The sequence below is a fragment of the Pseudophryne corroboree genome, chromosome 1 (genome assembly GCF_028390025.1).
Source record: "Pseudophryne corroboree isolate aPseCor3 chromosome 1, aPseCor3.hap2, whole genome shotgun sequence".
Classification (NCBI taxonomy): Eukaryota; Metazoa; Chordata; class Amphibia; order Anura; family Myobatrachidae; genus Pseudophryne; species Pseudophryne corroboree.
The window spans coordinates 1,178,717,058-1,178,739,875 of NC_086444.1; the positions used below are offsets into that span (position 1 = coordinate 1,178,717,058).

At 46.0% G+C, this 22,818-nt stretch overlaps 1 protein-coding gene across 1 annotated transcript in view; it reads right to left on the reverse strand.

The window, feature by feature from the left end:
* Positions 1-6,106: 6,106 nt before the first annotated feature.
* The window catches only part of EMX1 (empty spiracles homeobox 1), a 63,788-nt gene continuing 47,076 nt past the window's right edge, over positions 6,107-22,818 (reverse strand). Inside the window, exon 3 of the mRNA XM_063952350.1 lies at positions 6,107-6,688. Within this exon, the coding sequence (XP_063808420.1) occupies positions 6,521-6,688 (168 nt within the window). The 3' untranslated portion in view covers positions 6,107-6,520. The remainder of the gene's footprint in view (positions 6,689-22,818) is intronic.

The following is a 22,818-nucleotide window of genomic DNA, read 5'->3' on the forward strand; positions in this document are numbered from 1 at the left end:
TTGGCTGCTCTCCCTGAAGTTCAGATTTTCTTGATAGGGGTTCTGCACATCCAGCCACTTTTTGTGCCTCCTATGACACCTTGGGATCTTAAGGTGGTGCTGCAGTTCCAGTGGTCGGATTGGTTTGAGCCTTTACAGGAGGTGGACGTCAAGTTTCTAACTTGGAAGGTGGTCACACTGTTGGCATTGGCATCTGCTCGACGGGTGTCGACATTGGGGGCATTATCATGCAAGAGCCCCTACTTGGTTTTCCATGAAGATAGAGCTGAGCTCAGAACGCATCAGCAATTTCTTCCAAAGGTTTTGTCAGATTTTCACTTCACCAACCTATTGTGGTGTCAGTGGCTACTGACTCCTCAATTACCTTACAGTCCTTGGATGTTGTGAGGGCTTTGAAAGTTTCTGTGAAGTGGTCTTCTCGTTACAGGTAGTCGGACGCTCAGTTTGTTCTTTATGATCCCAACACGGTTGGGTGTCCTGCTTCTAAGCAGGCATTTGCTCGCTGGATTGGGTTCACTATCCAGCATGCTTATTCTACGGCAGGCCTGCCGTGTCCAAGATCTGTTTAAGCCCACTCTACTCGTACAGTGGGTTGTTCCTGGGCAGCTGTCCGGGGTGTCTCGGCTTTACAGCTTTGCAGACCAGCTGCTTGGTCGGGGTCGATCACATTTGCTGAAGTTCTACAAGTTCGAGGCATCTGGGGACCTAAAGTTTGGTCACTCTGTTCTTCAGGATCCTCAGCACTCTCCCTCCCGTACTGGGTGCTTTGGTACATCCCCATGGTACTAAATGGAACCCCAGCATCCTCTAGGATGTAAGAGAAAATAGGATTTTAATTACCTACCGGTAAATCCTTTTCTTGTAGTCCATAGAGGATGCTGGGCGCCCACCCAGTGCTTCGTTTTCCTGCATTGCTACTTGGTTAAGTATTGGTTTAGCTATTGCTGTTCCTCTTTCATGCATGGTTAGCATGGTTTCTTCAGGTTACATGTGGATTGGCATGGTTGCTTCCTGGTTCATGCTAGTTAACATGTTTTCTTCATGTTGCATGATGGTTGGCATGATTTCTTCATGTTTCCTGCGGTTTTGCATGGTTTCTCCATGTTGCATGCTGGTCGGTATGGTTTTTTCATTTTGGTGTGACTTTCACCACTATCTGTATTTCTTTCTCTCGAAGTATGTCCGTCTCCTCGGACACAGTTTCTAGACTGAGTCTGGTAGGAGGGGCATAGAAGGAGGAGCCAGCCCACACTGTTAAACTCTTAAAGTGCCAGTGGCTCCCAAAGGACCCGTCTATACCCCCATGGTACTAAATGGAACCCCAGCATCCTCTACGGACTACGAGAAAAGGATTTACTGGTAGGTAATTAAAATCCTATTATTATTATTACCAGTTATTTATATAGCGCACACATATTCCGCAGCGCTTTACAGAGAATATTTGGCCATTCACATCAGTCCCTGCCCCAGTGGAGCTTACAATCTATATTCCTATCACATGTACACTCACATGTACACATTCACGCTAGGCCAATTAACCTATCAGTACCGTATATACTCGAGTATAAGCCGACTTTTTCAGCACTTTTTTTTGTGCTGAAAAAGCCACCTTGGCTTATACTCAAGTCAGTGGCAGTGCAGTGAGACAGGCAGAGCAGTGTGAAGGAGGGACACGGAGCGCACAGCGCGCGCCTCTCCTGTGTCCCTCCTGCATCTCCGGCGGCAGCGGCGGGTCTATTAAAGGAAGTACCCGTTCGTGACCTCTGATCACAAACCGGCATTTCCTTTAATAGACCCGCCACGGCCGCCGGAGATGCAGGAGGGACACAGGAGAGGCGCGCGCTGTGCGCTCCGTGTTCCTCCTTCAGAAGACAGCGTGTGATCGACGGAGGGGTTTGTAACAAGCACTAGGGGAGGGGGCATATGTGGCAGCATGAGAGGCATATGTGGCAGCATGAGGGGCATATGTGGCAGCATGAGGGGCATATCTGGCAGCATGAGGGCATAGCTGGCACTGTGGGGCATATCTGGCAGCATGAGGGGCATATCTGGCAGCATGAGGGCATATCTGGCACATCTGGCACTGTGGGGCATATCTGGCAGCATGAGGGGCATATCTGGCAGCATGAGGGCATATCTGGCACATCTGGCACTGTGGGGCATATGTGGCAGCATGAGGGCATATCTGGCAGCATGAGGGCATATATGGCACATCTGGCACTGTGGGGCATATTTGGCAGCATGAGGGCATATCTGGCAGCATGAGGGCATATCTGGCAGCATGAGGGCATATATGGCCCATCTGGCACTGTGGGGCATATTTGGCAGCATGAGGGCATATCTGGCACTGTGGGGCATATTTGGCAGCATGAGGGCATATCTGGCACATCAGGCACTGTGGGGTATATCTGGCAGTATGAGGGCATATCTGGCACTATGGGGGCATAGCTGGCACTATGAGGGCATATCTGGCACAATGAGGGCATATCTGGCACTATGAGGGCTGTGTACGGCTAGAGCTGCATTTCCCACCCTAGGCTTATTCTCGAGTCAATACGTTTTCCCAGGTTTTTGTGGTAGAATTAGGTGCCTCGGCTTATATTCGGGTCGACTTATACTCGAGTATATACGGTATATTGTTGCGATTGTGGGAGGAAACCGGAGTACCCGGAGGAAACCCACGCAAGTACGGGGAGAATATACAAACTCCACACAGTTAGGGCCATGGTGGGAATCGAACTCATGACCTCAGTGCTGTGAGGCAGTAATGCCAACCATTACACCATCCATACTGCCCTGTATGTATACCCACAAGCACCAGTGCCGACATTGTGGTGAAGTGTGTCCAGCCACAGGGTGTAGCAGCAGGGGTGTGTTATAGAAGATCTGCAATGTCTAGGTCGACAGCCATTAGGCCAACCTCATACGGTCGACATACATTAAGTCGACGCTGACAGGTGGACATACATTAGGCCGACACTGACAAAAGGTCGACACACAAAAAGGTTGACACAACTTGTGTTGACTATGAGTGCCGACCATTGCCATGTTGACCATTTTAACCTGTCAACCTTTTGTACCTGTCAACCATTTCCAGTGTTGACCTTTTGTCAGTGTCATCCTAATGTATGTCGACCATATGGGGTAGACCTATTGCTTGTTGACCTAGACATTGTCTCTTTAAAGTAAACATTGGAACCCTAGCAACAGGTGACCTAAACTGGGCCCAGGAGACATTATATTAGGGCTGATCAGATATGAAGGAGGTCGCGCCGGAGTCTCTGTCTGATGGACAGGTTCTGTCTATGGAATGTGCCACTAGGAAATGGGTATTCGCATTTTACTTCTGGAATCTCAGTCTGGAATGAGTGGAAGGTTCTATTCATGTTTGACTGTGTGTGGGCTTTATGTACATAACATTAATTAATGGCCCTGTTTGTCGTACAGAATAATTCCAGTCTCCTGCCATGTTGCGCTGCAGGAGGAGCGAAGTGAAAACCTGCAGTCAGATTGAAAGTTGGGAGAGCGCATTCTAGCGCAAATGACTCCTACAGATCCCTCTCCATGGTAACTACTGCGATCTGTAGCCCATGGGCTATAATGGCTACCTGGGCCACTACTAGACCACTAAGGGAGAGATGTATCTGACCTTGGAGAGAGATAAAGTACCAACCAATCAGATCATGTCGTTTTTCAAGCACAGCCTGTAAAATTACAGACGCTGATTGTTTGGAACTTATCTCTCACCAAGGTTTGATACATTTCCCCTAAGTGCGGTTAACGTGTACAAATTACAGGGTCTGCGGAGTATGGAGTCTTGTTACTATGACTAGTCGCCACAAGCAGTTCCAGCTCCGTCCGACCGGATCCAAACAAATGTGTCCCTCGCCTGTCACGTGATGTATTGTACAGTAGGTGCTCATTAGATAACTAAAACTCAGGAAGTCCCTCTCCCTTTAATACATCACGCTACAGGCTATGCTTCACACGAGAGGAGCGGTAATAGTCTGCAACTTGCAGGCCATTGGCAAGATTACCATGAGTCTGACCGATGTTTTAATGGGGCAATCATTTAAAAGGTACAACCAGGGTTGGTTTTGCCTTTTAAATGATTGCCACTTTAAAAACAAAATCGGGCAGACTGGTATCTTGGCGATGTCTGCAAGTTGCCAGTTATTACATTTCCCCGATAGGCTTGAGAGGCTTTGGTGTGCTCGGACTTTTGCTCTTGTGACATTTGGGTCTCTATTCATGAAGCAATGAGAAGTGTGGAGTGAGCCGGTGGAGAAGTTGCCCATGGCAACATATCAGCATTGACGTAACATTTATAATTTGCATACTATACAATTATACAGAGCAGCTGATTGGTTGCCATGGGCAACTTCTCCACTGACTCACTTCTCCACTCTTTTCACTACTTCATGAATAGACCCATTGGTGATGCTGAGGGTCGGCAGTTGGCTTACCGAGGGGAACTTTTAGGTAATGGCGTTTTCCCATGTACCAATTATCACAGATTTCCCCCGATGTGTTCGGCCGGAACTCTCTCTGCAGTACTTCCTTCCTATCTCTTGATGGAAATTCCCCTGAGCACCTTGGGTGGCAAAATGCCCACATGGAACAACTGTGTTCATCAGATAAATAGTTACCTGGTTCATTTTTAATTCTGCCTCCTGAAGCTACTGAGACTGAATCCATCTAACTCTTCCTTACTCTGATTCTGAGTTCTTCTCTAGTCGCACGCATTGCCCGTGGAAGCGGCAGTATACAGATTGTGAGGTAGGTAACTAGGTACTCATTTGTAGAACTGACGTCTTATATAATATGTAGGTAGATTTTGAATAACTGTTGAATTCAACACAATAGGGTCCTTAATTGGGGTCTGAGACTCAAGGTCGACACCACTTAGGTCAACACCAATTGGTCAACACCAGTAATAGGTCAACACGGACAAAAGGTCTACATGGAAAAAGGTCGACATGAGTTTTTTGTTGTTGTTTTTTGTGTTGTTTTCTTCGTAATGTGACTGGGAACCCCAATTAGTGCACAGTGTCCCCTCGCACAGGGACGGATCTAGACTTTTCTTTAGGGGGGCGGATTACTGTTTAATCTTGACTCCTCCCCTCTACAGTCCCAACTCCTCCCATCTGCAATCCTAACTCCTCCTCTCTCAATTCTGACTGAACTTTTTGAGTGAGACTGAGATAGAGCTTTGTGATTGTTCTATGTACATGTGACTGTGCTGAGGGGTAATTGTATTTATTAGCCTTAGTACCCAAACACCAGCAAGTGAGGGGCAAATGCTCTGTAACCCTTGCTCTCCTGGCTCCTCTGTGCTGCTGTGGTATAAGCTGCAGCACATCGTTCTGCCTCAGACTCTCCCCAGAGAGCTCTCTTCTGCTCAAAAGTGGGCGTGGCTATGACTGTGTTAGGGGGGGCGGTCACCCCCTTCGCCCCCCCCCCCCCCCCCCCTAGATCCGGCCCTGCCCTCGCATGGCTCGCTTCGCTCACCATGCTTCGGGCAAGGTGCCTCGCTGCACTCGGCACAGGTTACCATTCCCAATTGTAGTCCACGTGGTTCGCAAAGTATGAAAAAGTTCAAAAAAATTATTTTAAAAAACAAACTCATGTCGACCCTTTTCCATGTCAACCTTTTGTCCGTGTCAACCTATTTCTGGTGTTGACCTAAGGCGTGTCGACCAATTAGTGTCGACCTAATTGGTGTCGACCTGGAGTCCGGACACCCCTTAACTGATTCCATGTATGGTTCCATATGTACGCCATATTGTCTAGATACACATTGTGTTAGTGGTTACTATCCTTTATTTCTGGCATCTGTAATGGAATTTGGGGGATATTTATCAAAGCGTGGAGAGAGATTAAGGAAGAGAAATAAAGTACTAACCAATCAGCTCCTACCCGTCATTTTTTGAACACAGCGTGTAACATGGGAGCTGATTGGCTGGTACTTTATCTCTCGCCACTTTATCTCTTGCCAAGCCTCGATAAATCTCCCTCTTGGTTAGCGTATTATATATAAATGTCCGCTACCGATACGTTCTCCATGCAGCTGCCTGTCGGTAGACCACTACAGGAATACTCCATCTTTATGTTTCAATATTATTTTTATTAACACACATTTACACACTAAATTGGTAATAGCTACTGGTTTTTTTATCAGATAAAGAAAATAAATTAAAAAATTAGGGCAAGAAAAAAGAAGGCCGAAAAAAGAGAGAGAATTTTTTTTTTGTCACAAGCATTTTACCGATGGCCATATTGCGGCTGATAAAAGTCTGTGTAGATATCAGCCGCCGGGCACGGACACCTCCTTTGTCCTGTATGACAAGTGCGTGACGTCCTCCATAACACTGGCCCATGTCGTAACAGTTCTCTACAGCAAGACCCTATGACGATCAAATTAGCTGGTTACCACTCAGATCACATCCGTTATCATCCAATGTTTGATGCAGTGAAAAGTCTGTGGCGGTTTCGTGTTCCGGGAATCCACTCCACCCTCTTAGTCATTGGACGTGACATCAATGTCTTCTCCATTGGGCTGTTTGGTGGCCAATCTCCATCTGTTGATGTGGTGGGAACCTTTCTTCTTCTGCTCGGACTCTGGCCCTTCCTCCTCCAGTTTCTGTCTCTTGTACTTGGTTCTCCTGTTCTGGAACCAGACCTTCACCTGTCAACATAAAAGTAAATAGTGAGCGAGAAGAACATAATGTACAGTTACATAGCTAAAAACAGAGAGAGAACATTACCGTTGTGGTCAAGGCCCAAAAATTACATTTTGTATTATTGTGTATGAGACAAGACCAACATTCCAATTCTCTTCCACTGTACAAAAACATCTCGTGCTACAACCACATGTTTAAAATTAATGTTTCTAGTTGAAATTTGTTTATTTTTTCTTTTTCTTTTTTTTTTGGGGGGGTGGGGGTTTAATAGAATGTTGGAGTTTTGGAAATTGTGGACAGTTTTCTTTAGTCTCTGAAATTATATCAGGTGTTTTTGGAACAATGGGATCTATGAACTAAGACTTGGAGAGAGGTAAAGTGGACGGAGATAAAGTACCAGCCAATCAGCTCCTAACTGCCGTGTTACAGGCTGGGTTGGAAAAATGACAGTTAGGAGCTGGTTGGTTGGTACAATATCTCTGTCCACTTTATATCTCTCCGGTCTCTAGGTCGACAGAAACTAGGTCGACAGGGGTTCTAAGTCGACAGGGTCGACAGGTCAAAAGGTCGACATGAGTTTTTCAAAAAAAAATTCTTTTTTTGAACTTTTTCATACTTAACGATCCACGTGGACTACGATTGGGAATAGTAACCTACCCAAAGTTTGCTCGCCATACGAGGGGACACGGTGCATTAATTGGGGTTCCAGTCACTGTACGGAGAAAACAACACCAAAAAAAAAGTAAAAAAAAAAAGTTGACCTTTGACCTGTCGACCTAGAACATGACGACCTAGAAACCCTGTCGACCTAGTTACTGTTGACCAATACTGGTCGACCTAGACTCTGTCGCCCTAAGTGTAGTCGACCTTCCATACCACACCCATCATGATCTCTCCATGGGGCCTATTTATCATGTTAACTATCTATGCTCACAAGTCTTTGTTCAAAGACCCCATAGCCTTTTGTCTTGACCAATACTCTGTCACATTTTTATATCACCTGGGTGAAGGATCTGGAGTTACTTTGCGGTTCGGCATGATTTTAGGATACTTTGATTGCGCTCACTCCTTACAGCAACAAGACTTTCCTCTAGTCTCCAAACATTCAAGCGTTCCCTGAGAACTCACCTCTTCAAGCGGTTTATATTCCAGAACCACCCACATAACCTCCACAGACTATTATACCCACTTACGGCCCATCCATACAGTCCACACATAATGTTAAATATGCTCTTTCTTTCTGCACTCACTCACACATCACTCTGGCCAACATTGCTGTGTGACCATATCATACAGCCCACCAAGAGCCAATGCAATCTGCCTGGACTGATATGAAATATGTTGCACTAATCCTTCTGTATCACATGCCTATTGCCCTATAGAGTGTAAGACTACGAGCAGGGCCCCCCTACCTCGCTGTCTGCCGGTTATTACCCAGTCTCCCCTTATTACAATGACGTAATGGAATATACTAGTGTTATCTAAGCAAATGTTAATAAATATTGACTAAATAATCCTCAGTGTCTGTTCTATATTAACCCTTTGCGGATTCTTCTTGCGGAAAAGTACTACCGTGTCAGGACTGTCACTAACCCCGCGCACTGACTGACATCCACCCGTGATGGGCAGCGTGTAAGGCGAAGTGAAGTGTCTAGTGACGACAGTAACATGGAATGGACGGAGGGAGGCTGGAAGGAAATAATCGCATGTGTGAATGGAAGAAAGAAAATAACATATATTTCAAACAGAATCTACTGGGTGAGAACTCAGCGTGATGGCAATTATACACACTGACTAATTTCAAAATATGCAGTGTGAGCCGCAAACTCTCATTTGGCCACAATCCATGGAAATGTGAAAATGCAAACTGCATATTTAATACTTCAATTTTAAGATGCGAGTGCACATAGTCGCCCGAGGAAGGGGTCTGCCAGGCTGCCGATGAGAAACTTTTCCTCCAGTGCTACAGGTCACTGTACAGAGCAGAGACGCATGGCCACGGGTGGCTGAGACTTTCTCATCAGTGACATCCGCTCTGTTACATTAATGCTAATGGCCCCCCTTTTGCTCTCTCCTTGGAGATGATCCCTCAGACGAGTTGAACTTCCAGAGCAGTGAGGTGCATGTAAAGTGAGGTCGGATTTTCTATTCAGTAACCATCAGTCATTTAGATAATCAAAATGACTTTGTTTTCCTTCCTCAAAATCACCAGCTTCCTAGTTGAGCAATTCGATATTAATTCATGTATTTAACTGGGATGTCGTTAATATACCGGCTGTCGGGATTCCGGCGTTCAGGATACCAACGCCGGAGTCCTGACAGCCAATGAAATGCTGGCTCCTGCAGTCCTGACCACAGCCCCGTATTCCCACTCGGGTGGTGGGACCACGCCACCTCCCGAGTGGGAATATAACCTGTGGCGTGTGAAGCTCACCACCGGACTCATGGAGAGCACAGCGAGTATACTGACAGCTGGCATCCCGTCTGACGGTCTCCCATATGTATTCCATTTAACTAGTTCATGTTATTCAGAACATTAGTATATGTGCCTGGGTTACACCAGGAGAGAACAGTACTATATGTGCCTGGGTTACACCAGGAGAGAACAGTAGTATATGTGCCTGGGTTACACCAGTAGAGAACAGTAGTATATGTGCCTGGGTTACACCAGGAGAGAACAGTAGTATATGTGCCTGGGTTACACCAGTAGAGAACAGTAGTATATGTGCCTGGGTTACACCAGGAGAGAGCAGTAGTATATGCGCCTGGGTTACACCAGGAGAGAGCAGTAGCATATGTGACTGGGTTACACCAGGAGAGAACAGTAGTATATGTGCCTGGGTTACATCAGGAGAGAGCAGTAGTATATGTGCCCTGTTACACCAGGAGAGAGCAGTAGTATATGTGCCTGGGTTACACCAGGAGAGAGTAGTAGTATATGTGCCTGGGTTACACCAGGAGAGAGCAGTAGTATATGTGCCTTGGTTACACCAGAAGAGAGCAGTAGTATATGTGCCCGGGTTACACCAGGAGAGAGTAGTAGTATATGTGCCTTGGTTACATCGGGAGAGAACAGTAGAATATATGCCTGGGTTACACCAGGAGAGAACAGTAGTATATGTGCCTTGGTTATATCGGGAGAGAACAGTAGAATATATGCCTGGGTTACACCAGGAGAGAGCAGTAGTATATGTGCCCGGGTTACACCAAGAGAGAACAGTAGTATATGTGCCTGAGTTACACCAGAAGAGAACAGTAGTATATGTGCCCGGGTTACATCAGGAGAGAGCAGTAGCATATGTGCCTTGGTTACATCGGGAGAGAACAGTAGTATATGTGCCTGGGTTAAACCAGGAGAGAGTAGTAGTATGTGCCTGGGTTACACCAGGAGACAATAGTAGTATATGTGCTTGGGTTACACCAGGAGAGAACAGTAGTATATGTGCCTGGGTTACACCAGAAGAGAACAGTAGTATATGTGCCCGGTTTACACCAGGAGAGAGCAGTAGCATATGTGCCTTGGTTACATCGGGAGAGAACAGTAGTATATGTGCCTGGGTTACACCAGGAGACAATAGTAGTATATGTGCTTGGGTTACACCAGGAGAGAACAGTAGTATATGTGCCTGGGTTACACTAGGAGAGAGCAGTAGTATATGTACCTGTGTTACACCAGGAGAGAACAGTAATATATGTGCCTGGGTTACACCAGGAGAGAGCAGCAATATATATGTGCCTGGGTTACACCAGGAGAGAGTGGTAGTATATGTGCCTGTGTTACACCAGTAGAGAACAGTAGTATATGTGCCTGGGTTACACCAGGAGAGAGCAGTAGTATATGCGCCTGGGTTACACCAGGAGAGAGCAGTAGCATATGTGACTGGGTTACACCAGGAGAGAACAGTAGTATATGTGCCTGGGTTACATCAGGAGAGAGCAGTAGTATATGTGCCCTGTTACACCAGGAGAGAGCAGTAGTATATGTGCCTGGGTTACACCAGGAGAGAGTAGTAGTATATGTGCCAGGGTTACACCAGGAGAGAGCAGTAGTATATGTGCCTTGGTTACACCAGAAGAGAGCAGTAGTATATGTGCCCGGGTTACACCAGGAGAGAGTAGTAGTATATGTGCCTTGGTTACATCGGGAGAGAACAGTAGAATATATGCCTGGGTTACACCAGGAGAGAACAGTAGTATATGTGCCTTGGTTATATCGGGAGAGAACAGTAGAATATATGCCTGGGTTACACCAGGAGAGAGCAGTAGTATATGTGCCCGGGTTACACCAGGAGAGAACAGTAGTATATGTGCCTGAGTTACACCAGAAGAGAACAGTAGTATATGTGCCCGGGTTACACCAGGAGAGAGCAGTAGCATATGTGCCTTGGTTACATCGGGAGAGAACAGTAGTATATGTGCCTGGGTTAAACCAGGAGAGAGTAGTAGTATGTGCCTGGGTTACACCAGGAGACAATAGTAGTATATGTGCTTGGGTTACACCAGGAGAGAACAGTAGTATATGTGCCTGGGTTACACCAGAAGAGAACAGTAGTATATGTGCCCGGGTTACACCAGGAGAGAGCAGTAGCATATGTGCCTTGGTTACATCGGGAGAGAACAGTAGTATATGTGCCTGGGTTACACCAGGAGACAATAGTAGTATATGTGCTTGGGTTACACCAGGAGAGAACAGTAGTATATGTGCCTGGGTTACACTAGGAGAGAGCAGTAGTATATGTACCTGTGTTACACCAGGAGAGAACAGTAATATATGTGCCTGGGTTACACCAGGAGAGAGCAGCAATATATATGTGCCTGGGTTACACCAGGAGAGAGTGGTAGTATATGTGCCTGTGTTACACCAGGAGAGAACAGTAGTATATGTGCCTGGGTTACACCAGGAGAGAGCAGTAGTGTATGTGCCTGGGTTATACCAGGAGTATATGTGCCTGGGTTATACCAGGAGAGAACAGTAGTATATGTGCCTGGGTTACACCAGGAGAGAGCAGTAGTATATGTGCATGGGTTACACCAGGAGAGAACAGTAGTATATGTGCCTGGTTTACACCAGGAGAAAACAGTAGTATATGTGAATGGGTTACACCAGGAGAGAACAGTAGTATATGTGCCTGGGTTACACCAGGAGAGAACAGTAGTATATGTGCGTGGGTTACACCAGGAGAGAACAGTAGTATATGTGCCTGGGTTACACTAGGCTAGAGCAGTAGATTATATGCCTGGTTGCACCAGGTGACCTGGCATCACAGTACTAGCCAGGGCTAGTTTAGGCTAGTGGTGATGCCCTCCCCTGCTGCTGCCACTGCTATGCCCCTTGTCTCTGGATCCTCCACTGACCGACAGTGTCATAGCTAGGGTTACCATCTCTCTAATTAGGGAAGTTGGAGAGGGGGAGGGAGAGAGAGAGGGGAGCGAGAAAGAGAGGGAATAGAGAGAGAGAGGGTGTCAGGGAGAGAGAGACAGAGAGGGCGTCAGGGAGAAAGAGAGAAGGGAGAGAGAGAGGGAAGTGAGAGAGGGGAGAAAAGGAGGGTGAAGGGGAGAGGACAGAGGGGGATGAGAGAGAGGGTGTCAGGGAGAGAGAGAGGGTGTAAGGGAAAGACAGGGTATCAGTGAGAGGGGGAGTGAGAATTATTGCTACTGAGACAACTAAGTTGTGGGAAATGGAGAGAGGAGCGAGAGTGAAGAGAGGGCGATAGTGTCAGGGAAAGAGGGGAGGGAGAGGGTGTTAGGAAGAGAGGAGTGAGAGAGAGGGTGCTAGTGAGAGAGAGGGTAGTGAGGGAGAGGGTCACCGAGGATGGGTGGGTATTAATTACCGGGGCCTGGCAGGGGACCAAGTCCACCACCTGCATCCAGTCATTTGCCAGGTTGTCCCACTGGGCGAGCAGCACACCCAACAGGATGACCCAGCAAAAGACCAATGGAAGTGCGCGATTGGTGGTACGCGTTAGACAATGTGCCCAATATATCATTCTGATCCACATTGGAAACGATATATCGGATGATAAATATATTGTCTAATGTGTACCCAGTTTAAGAATGTAAGAATATTTGGTGTGGGGGTAAAAAAAGGCGCAGATTGCATTTGTCTCTAACTGTACTTGATCATCACCTTGGCCCTGACAGAGCCATAGAAACATAGAATGTGACGGCAGATAAGAACCACTTGGCCAATCTTGTCTGCCCCTTTTTTAACCATATTATTACCTCAACCCCTGTTTGAGCGTTACTTCTTTGTAAGGATATCCTTATGTCTATCCCAAGCATGTTTATATGACTCTATTGTCTTAGCCTCTACCACCTCTGATGGGAGACTATTCCACTTGTCCACCACCCTTTCTGTGAAGTTATTTTTCCTCAATTTCCCCTGAACCTCCCCCCCTCCCCCCCTCCGGTCTCAGTGCATGTCCTTGTGTTCTATTGCTTCTTTTCTTTTGAAGAATTTAGACCCAAGCGCATGGTTTTGCATTTTTTGGCATTAACCTGTAATTCTGCACTTACGGATGCAAAGTGGCCGTGAGTGCAGAAGGGATATTGTAGGGATATCGGTGTAGCCCACAGAACACAATAATCCCACGTCTTCAGCCTAGGCTTCAGTCACCTGTGCAAATAAACACATGGATCAACAAGGTGAGAGGACATTTGCAGGCACCATACAACGTGACAAAGGAACCGGGGAAGCCCCTCACCTTACACTGTATCCCTCGTCAACTCTCCTACTGGGAGACGCAGCCAGCCGGCTAAAGGTGTTTCACCTGACTGATTGACAAGGCTATCCATTGTGTCTGTCTGTTTTCCTTGAGAAAATTTAACATTTGTGGATACAAAGGAAGCTTTGAAGATGTTTTGGTTCAATTCCCCGATGACAAATATTTTGGGTTTAAAGCCTCCACATCTGCTAAGAAACATTTGGAATGAACCCCAACACCACCAGTGCAGGCATGCAAGAGCCCAGAGGCCCGGCAGTCAAGAAGGCGTTAGTTGCTGGTCTGATTCATGAACTGGATAATAGGCTTATTATAAGAGTCCCAAGCCAGGTTCTTGTTCCAGTGACCCAACAGTTCTGTAGCTTGCAGGTTTGGGGAGATGGTTCCCAGTACAAATGGAGCAACTCAGAGGAGTCTTCTTACCGAGCTGCCTACCGTTATGTCAGATTACTGAAGAAGAGATTTCTCAGAGCTTGGAGAGAGATAAAGTGGAGAGATAGTACCAACCAATCACTGTCTCTCATTTCGCAAACACAGCTATTAAAATTACATTTAGAAGCTGAGTAGTTGATACTTTATCTCTCTCCACTTTGGGGGTTATGCAATTAGTGCCGCCTTTTTCGGCTAGCCGAAATAAACGGAACTTATTCTACCCACCCTAGTCAATTGCAGGCATTTTCGCCCGTTTTTTTTAATACATTTTCGCCATGACATTTCACTTTTTTGGGGGGGTCGAATCGGCATGGGCGAAAACGGACGCAAAAAACGGCGAAAATCACCTGTCAATTCGACAAAACATGTGAATTGGCGGTGATTTCGCCGATCCACGTGTTCTTGCCATTGCCGGCTTTTTCGACAAATCGAAAAAGCGGCACTGGAATTGAATAGCGTGAATTTAACCTATAAACATTGAAAAGTGCAGGCTCAAATTACATACCCCCCTTTATCTCTGTAACTACCATGTTATAGGCTGTGTTTGAAAAATGGCAGCCGGATGTAGAGACGGTAGTCCACCAGGCCAACCAATCTAAAGGGCCCCATACACTACTGCAACATGTCCATCTGGCAAGTCGCTGGCGATCACCACGGCAACCTTCCAGGAGGCAGGATCGCCCAAGATACATCGTATGCTGTCCTTTTGCATCCGATGTATCTTCGGCGATCCCAGCCACACCTGCGGGGTCGCATCAGATTGAATGTGCAGCACATTCAATCTGGAGGATCTGATCCGATGCTCACGGGACCGTGCATCGGATCGGATCGGATACACAGCCAAAATGCCCAATTTCACCCAAAATATCGGGCCGGATGCACGAATTGGGCTGAAATCGGGCATAATCGTTCTAGTGTATGGGGCCCTTTAGACTTCTACACCTCTGGAGTAATAATTTACTCATTTCTGGGGTAACACTAAATTCCCCAAATTGATAGCGGGAAAGATATGGAAATAGCTTATACTGTCCCCATTTTCCCCTACATAAAGACCATAAAACAAATATGGGCATATTTATTAAAATTATTCTTACTAAAGTAATGTGAAAAAGGGTACTTTCACTACCCTTTTCACATTATGCTAGTATCACCAGAATGTATTAAAGGGCCTTTGGAGCAGTTTTTGTGAATATCTACTGCAAGCCCTTTGGTAATCAGATCGCATTTCCCATTCTTGTAATAGTAAATGAATCTGGCCTAATTTACTAAGAGGAATTGTGTAAAATTACCGGGGTGAGCCTTGCGATAACAACGCTATCTGGAGATGGCATTAAGCAGGGTTCCTCCATCCCTCCCCATTTCCTCTGCTTTGACAGGGAGAGCAGAGCTGGGAGCCGGTCTCCGTGATCAGCTTTATGGTATAAATAGAACACTAGTTGATCACAGCAACAACAAAAAAAACCAGTAATACTCGTCTGCACCCAGGGGTCCGGTGATCGGTGAGCTCTCTTCTCCGGTCAGCTGGTCGCCAGGCTGCTATGTGACTCCGGTCAGCTGTGCTGTAAACCGGCATCTCACTTTACAGCATATGAGGTGTTGGGAGCCGCAGAGCCGGAGGACCTGCTGACCAGAGGAGAGACTCACCGATCACCGTGCTGGTAAGTATAAGGGGGAGGGGGGACACCTGGCACTGGCGGTGCATGCGCAGAGACGCTCTCACTGTATTTTTTTTCCAAAAAACACAGTGAGTAGTGTGCGGAGAGGATTCGCAGGAGCAGACCTTTCTCACAAGCTCTGTCCTTGCATGCGATAATTGATACATCCCTATGATGTATTCAATCATCGCATTGCAGATCGGGGCAAATTTATCACATCCCTCCCGATGCAGATTGTGATATATTTACACCCTAGACTTATTCCGGAATGCTACCAAAAGAAAACCTCATGTTACTCAAATATTTACTTAATAAGTGAAGGAAACAAAATAAGGAAACTATATAAATGGGCTCAAGTGCCAAGCAAGATTAAAAAAAATAACATTTATACCTCTTTCAGACATAGCTGTTTGACCAGGGATATTGCTGAGGCTTGTGGGTAAATGCCATTTCCAAGTGTCCTCTGTTAGATGGAAGACCCGCATCACTGGAAGACTTGGGCTGGTTGAACGGCGATCACCCAGGTCCATCACCCAGGTGTCAAAGGGGTTAAGTATTGAAAACCCAACTTCAACCCGTGGTCAGTGCCCCTGGTCTAAGCCAGGGTAAAGCCGTGGTTTATGTCTGAAAGGCGGCATAACTGAGGTAACAGCAGAGAAATCAGCCCTATACAATCAGCCCGATACAGATTACAAGGCTACATTAGTAATGAGGCTCCACACAGGCTGCTAATACATTCTCCTAATACTCAGATATAGCCCAGGTGCAACAAAACAACATGGAGGCAGGAGCGGATGGAAGTGACATCTCCTCAGTCTATACTTCAGGGGTAGTGGTCATTCCCCAGTCTATTTGCACATACTAATATATTATATTTCTGGCTTGTATTATACAATGGCACCCAGCATCACACTCTATGTGGCCTCTCTCATATAGGCCAGTGCCTTTTATACTGCCTGGCACAGCTCACAGCTACTGGGCAGGAGACAAAAGCCAAGCCTGGAACCTTCAAAAACAACGGCTAGTACTGTAGCACTACAGGAGACTCCAGCGCTATGATGGAGGTTCCTGTGTGATCCCGTATTGATAGGGGGAGATTTAGCTAAACTCAGGGGTTAAAGTGAGGGGGAGCGAGGTGGGACTGAGTTCCACCACCTGTAATGTTAGGGGGAACTAGTTCCACCACCTCCATTTCCCTGCACAGTAATTCCAACAGAAAAACCTGCCCCATCACCTACATCAATAGATGATGCAGGCGGCGCTAGTGTTACTGAAGAGCTGCAGCCACCTCCCTCTTCCTCAGGTCCTGATGGTTCCATGGTCCTCCTCCATCTACAGCCCACCCCTCCTGGTACGCACACACACTGTCTCTGTTGGACAGCGTTCATCCCCTCCTCAGCTCCCAGTGGCTTCATTTTCCAGCACGGCGTATGTGACGTCATGCTGTCACCGCTGCTGAAGTGAAGAAGAGACATGAAGAGGAGCAGGCTCTGTGCATCTTGGAGACAAAATTAGAGGGGGCCGGAGGGACGAGAGAGGTGGGGAAGCTACTGGAGGGATACAGGGCATGGAGCTGCTGGAGGGACACAGGTGGTGAGCTGCTGGAGTGACAGATGCAGAAATGTGTATAAGCTGCACTTCTGTGGGCATTATGTGTATAAGCGGCTCTACTGGGGTCATTATGTGTAAGGGGCACTACTATTGGGGGCATTATGTGTATACGTGGCACTACTGTGGTCATTATGTGTATAAGCTGCACTACTGTGGTCATTATGTGTAAAGTGCACTACAACTGTGGACATTATGTGTAAGGGGCACTACTACTGTGGGAATTGTATATAAAGGGCACTACTGAGTGACATAACCTGAATAAGGGGCATTACTATGTGGTGTAATATGAAGCAGGGGCACTATGCGGTGTAATGTGAATAAGATTGTGCTACTGTGTGGTGCAATTTGAGTTGAGGGTTCTATTGTGTGACCACGCTGCTTCTTTGTGAGATCAATGTCCCTTTATAAAGTATGGGAAGTAAGGCACTAATTTATAGTTTGCAGGGGGTGCCAAAAACACTAGCACTGGCCCTGGCTCCGCTTAATGTGAGGGGGGGTTTGGTGGCGAGGTAAATGAGTTTCACCACCTCTCCAGGACCACTTTAAGCCCTGGCTAAACTTATAAAGTAGTAAAGCAGAAATAGTGCCAACAGTAACCAATCAGAGTCCAGCTATCATTTTGTAGAATGTACTGCATACATGATAGCTAGACTCTCATTGGTTGCTATAGGCAACATCTCTGTTTCTCTTTTTTTTTTTTTTTGAAGAAGAAGAAGGTTTGATTAATCTCCCCCACAGACGTTTTAAGAAATCTTATTAATGTTATATATCAGCCACAAAGAGATCAGTAATGGCATGGCTCTATTACCAGATCTAGAGTAGCATTTAGGACTTTGTTTATGGGTAACGGGGCTAAAAGGCAGCTTATTATACTTTGCCCTGTGATAGGAGCTGGTGAGATACACAATGTTTTTTTCCCCTAAATTATTTTTGTAACTTTTTTTATTTATGGATTACGTAAAGTAAAAAAAAAAAAGAAGAAGAAAATTGTCTATTTAAAGAGGAAGACGCCTCAGATAATTCTGTTTTTCCATGTTTATTGCGTAGATCTCTTTGTCCCATTGCAGAATCACTATCAGGAGGTTTAACAGGTAACACGCTCTTCGGCTTATTCAGGTGTGATTCCCCCGATCGTATAGCTGGCTGCATCCTGTGTTTTGTGTACAGTATATCTCACTCTTCAGTATCACTGTGAATATGTATGGAGAATATCCTCCTCCTGTACCTGCCAGATGTAACAGCTTCTCAGATATCACATCTGGACGCGTCATGACCCTACCGAGCGGAATGTTGCATTAACGTGACAGGATTCATACTATCAGATTTAATATAAAACCTTTCCCATGTAAATATATAAAAACATTATAATAAAGTAGTGCCATGGGTAAAAACAAAAGACACCGAATAAAAAGTGCTGTGATTATACTGCAGGCTGCAGACTATCGCAGATTTTATCCGTCGCAGTGCGAAACATTCCAAATCAACATGGATGTAAAATGTGAGAGCAGATTTCGGTGCATCACTTTACTCCAAATAATTAGTGGCATTTTCACCAGCAGCGACTCACAATCCTAATAAGGTGATCTTACCAAAGAATGTCACCGCCGCTGAACGCCGACCGCCTCGAATAATGTATGAAGTGCGGATAAAATCCAGGTCTCGGTGACACGACTCACCGCAATGGAAATAAGTTACGGTGGTAAATAACGTGAATAGAAAAAAATATTTTCTAAGTATTTTTATATTTTTCCCTTGTTGTCTCCCATAAGATAACGAATGTTGTGTCTAATCGCTTATTTTTTGCAAAGGATGTTTTTACAGCAATAATTACACATACAAGTTATAGGACCGTATGTCGGAACACGTATATGTCTCTGCAGAGGGTAGTGTGCGGTACCTTGTAGGGTGTATAACTCCTCAGATGCTGGTTTTTCATCTCAGGTGTAAGCTCTTGAGACTAAAAAGACCCTCTAAATATCACCAAAAATCCAGAGTACTCAGTGCTGCTTGTTCAATGCGAGCAGGGGCGAGTCTAGGTGATAGTAATTCGAAATGACTTCATCCCCTCCCTTCATCCGCTCCCCTTACCTTTGGGCGTTCTACTATGTCAAAAATTCTAATTTATACAGACGTCACCCCTGGAAGGCAAAGATACCGCGATATCGCACTGCTGACTCATTTACATAACCATTAGTGCATCAACCAATGGCAAGCCGCCTCCTACCACGAGTATTCTCACCCCTCCCATCCATATGCAAATGACTTTGCGCTCAAACTGGCGGACAAAGCAGTGTTTTTATATTCCTGGCAGCAGAGAGCCGGTATCGAAAACACTGTGAGGTGGTGGAGAGAGGAACATTTATAGGTGCATCGCAACATATGGTCGAATTATCGGCAAATATATTACTTGTAGGTGGCGAACTGTATTAAGCGTGTTTCATTTGCATGCACTGTGATTTAATCTATTAAAGAAAACAAAAAAAACAAAAAAACACTATGCCTCCTGTAATATATTTGAAATGTTAAGTGCTGTTACAGGGTCGGGTACTGCTGACACTGATCTATGGAACACGCCAGGAAAACATCAATCCGTACTCATAGTACATACATGCATAAGTGACAGCTGATTAAGACTGGTCTGGGCCTTCTCTTTACCCTCCTTATTGTAAATAAAACCAGGTTAAGGTAATCGTGGCCTATCAGCAACCTCTTGATTGTATGCCTCATGAATGATCCAGCTATGGCAGTGGCAGCCATTTTGTGTACTGAGCCAATACTCCTGACAAAGCAATCCATGAGTTCCCTAGGAAACAATGACTAGACTAAGGGGTATATTCACTACAGGTCAACATCTAAATCGATGTTGTGTTTCAGGGGCTAAACCCAGGGCCGTCTTAACAGCAGTGTAGGCCCCTGGGCACAGCAATGCACTGGGCCCCCTACCTATCCTCCAGCGGTAGGGGTGGGGGGTGCTATCAGCGGCAGCTTTGATGTCCCGCGGGCGGTAGGGGGTGTTCTATCTTCCGCTCAGCATGTAGGACCTGGAGCAGTAATTTCTGCTAATTACTCCGTTACTGCACAGAAGGGGCTAAACTGTAGAAGGGGGCATTGGGATGAATGAAGAAGCCCTGGTACATGACTTCCAGGGTGGTAGGGGGTGTTTAATACGTAGGGGAGGGGTGGATAGTGGAGTGGCCTTAATATTTATCATTGTCCAGTGGGAGGGCAGCTTGCTTGACTGCAGATATCTCAAGTTCCTGAAAATATATTTCTTAGCTTTGAATTGGATAAAAAAAAACTAGAGAGTTCCACCTATCAGAAGGTTCTGGGGACTTGGGGATCAGATTTCAGGAACCCAAGCAATTCACCAACGAAAATCTAAGGCGTGTGGAGCTGGAGCAGGGACCAGCTGCTTGAAGGCTGATATCTCTGGTTCTGGGCATAGTAGAGACAAGCTGCCAGTGTCCACCAAAAGGGAAGAGTCTTAGCTTTTGGCTTATACCCTCAGACATACTTTAAGTCAGACAGAACCCGAGATATCAAGCTGGGAAGAGCAATTAACAGGCTTGGATGGGGACCAGTGCTTTCAAGTCAGATATCTCCGGTTCCCTAGGGCCGATTTTCAAAAATCTGGTACCCCTGGAAAGAGGAGGCCCTCAGCTATCAGCCTAGGGCCCTTATACTCCTGGGGCCCTTGGGCAAGAGCCCACTGAGCCCATACGAAAAGACGGCCCTGGCTAAACCGCACATTTACTATCAGGCGATTTTTATATATTTATTTTTAAACGTTAGTAAATGTGAGTTTTAGCCCCTAAACTACAACATTGATTTTTACCGATCCCCATCCCCCTCCCGCATTAAAAAAGATAAAACCGACCTTTAGTAAATATACCCCAGGGCACAAGTGGAGGCCGACATTTCGTGGCCACAAGTTGACAACATGTTTTGGGGGAGGATTCTGGAAAATGTATGCATTTTGTGAAGAAATATTAAAAACCTACTTGAAATATTTTTTATTTTCGGCACGATGAGATGTTTAAGAGTTCCTATATTATCACCCTTTACAGTATCCGGAAGATAGATTGACAACATATTGCTCCTCAGTCAATAGATCGACATACATTAGGGTGACAGGAACAAAAGGTTGACATCACAATGGTCGACACACAAATGGTTGACACGTGTGTGTGTTTTTCATGTTTTCCAACATTTGCTTGATTTAGTATCCACGTGGACCTGTATTAGGAATAGTTACCTGTGGTGAGCGGTGCGGAACGAGCCACCATGCCTAAAGCGTAGTGAGTCCACGAAGATCCACGTTTGTATTGATGGCAGTCATGGAATATACAAGATTTGTCCTAAAAAACTCAAATAACTTGTGACTACTATTATAATTCCCCCCCCCCCCTCCTCCCGCTTTATATCCAAAGGTGCTTTCTAAGTAACCACTGTGTAATAGAAACCATTGGTTGCAACTTGCTTTAGGCCACTTCTCCACTTTCTCTATCTCCAAAGTTTGATGCATCGCCCCCTGTGTCACTAGAACTTTGCGGAAACTTTTCTACCACTCTACCACTTCCCGGTGACTATAAGTAGTGTGCCTGCCTGGGTGACAGCAGCCGTGTGTCTCAGAGCATGTGATGGAAGAGCCGTGCCTGGATAAGTGGTTATAAATGGAAATATTAGCATACAAAGCTGCAGGATCTCACAGATGGTTTGAAGCAAATGTGTCTTGGTATATACACAAATATCTGAGCGCGCCCAGCTGTGATTGCAGCTCGTCTCTGCGTGCAGTGACACCTTACAGGGAGCTGAGATTTCACTCAGCTATGGCAGCTCAGGTATAAGATACCTACCCTTGTTCCCAATGTAATAAATAGGATGTAATTCCCGTGTGATACACAGGTCTCAGCCATCTATTAGCACTGCAGACTGGCTGGAAGACTGAGGCACTCAAGGTAAAGTACATGAATGTTACTCTAGCTGATTCCAGATTCCTGTGCCGCTCCGCAAGGGCCGCTGAGAGAAGCCTTGGCCCCAGGATTACCACCCCTGACTGCGCCCCACCCCCTGCATGCCACAGTCACTCATTGGTTCTTTCATTCCTTCATCTGCAACTTATGTTTTTACAGTATAACCCCCATCTACTAATCACTACACAGAGGGGATGTGCGGCCTTACTCTCTGTCTCAGGGCCTTTACAGGTGATGTGTCCTCCACAAATATATCTGTCAGGAGAGTGATTAGATGTTACTTATTATATACATGTGTGCCGTCCTGTGATCAGACAAGTTATTACATGTATGTGTGCCGTCCTGTGATCAGACATGTTATTACATGTATGTGTGCTTGTCCTATGATCAGACATGTTATTACATGCATGTGTGCCTGTCCTATGATCAGACATGTAATTGCATGCATGTGTGCCTTTCCTGTGATCATACTTTATTACATGCATGTGTGTGTGGCATACTGGAATGTTAGGAGACAAGAGATATTGGAAAGTTCCAAAAGCCATTTAATTCTTATCAGTGAGTGGGGGAGTTTTATGGCCCCAAAACCAGTTCTGGCAGACCCTGCCACATCTAGGGGGTTAGGATAGGAAGTGCAGGGGGATTTTAGCAAAAGGAACAAAGCACAGGACAGTTCAGTGTGAGCTGAGGACTGAGATGGAGGGCACAGGCTAGTGTCCAGGAGAAACGCAGTCTGGGGACT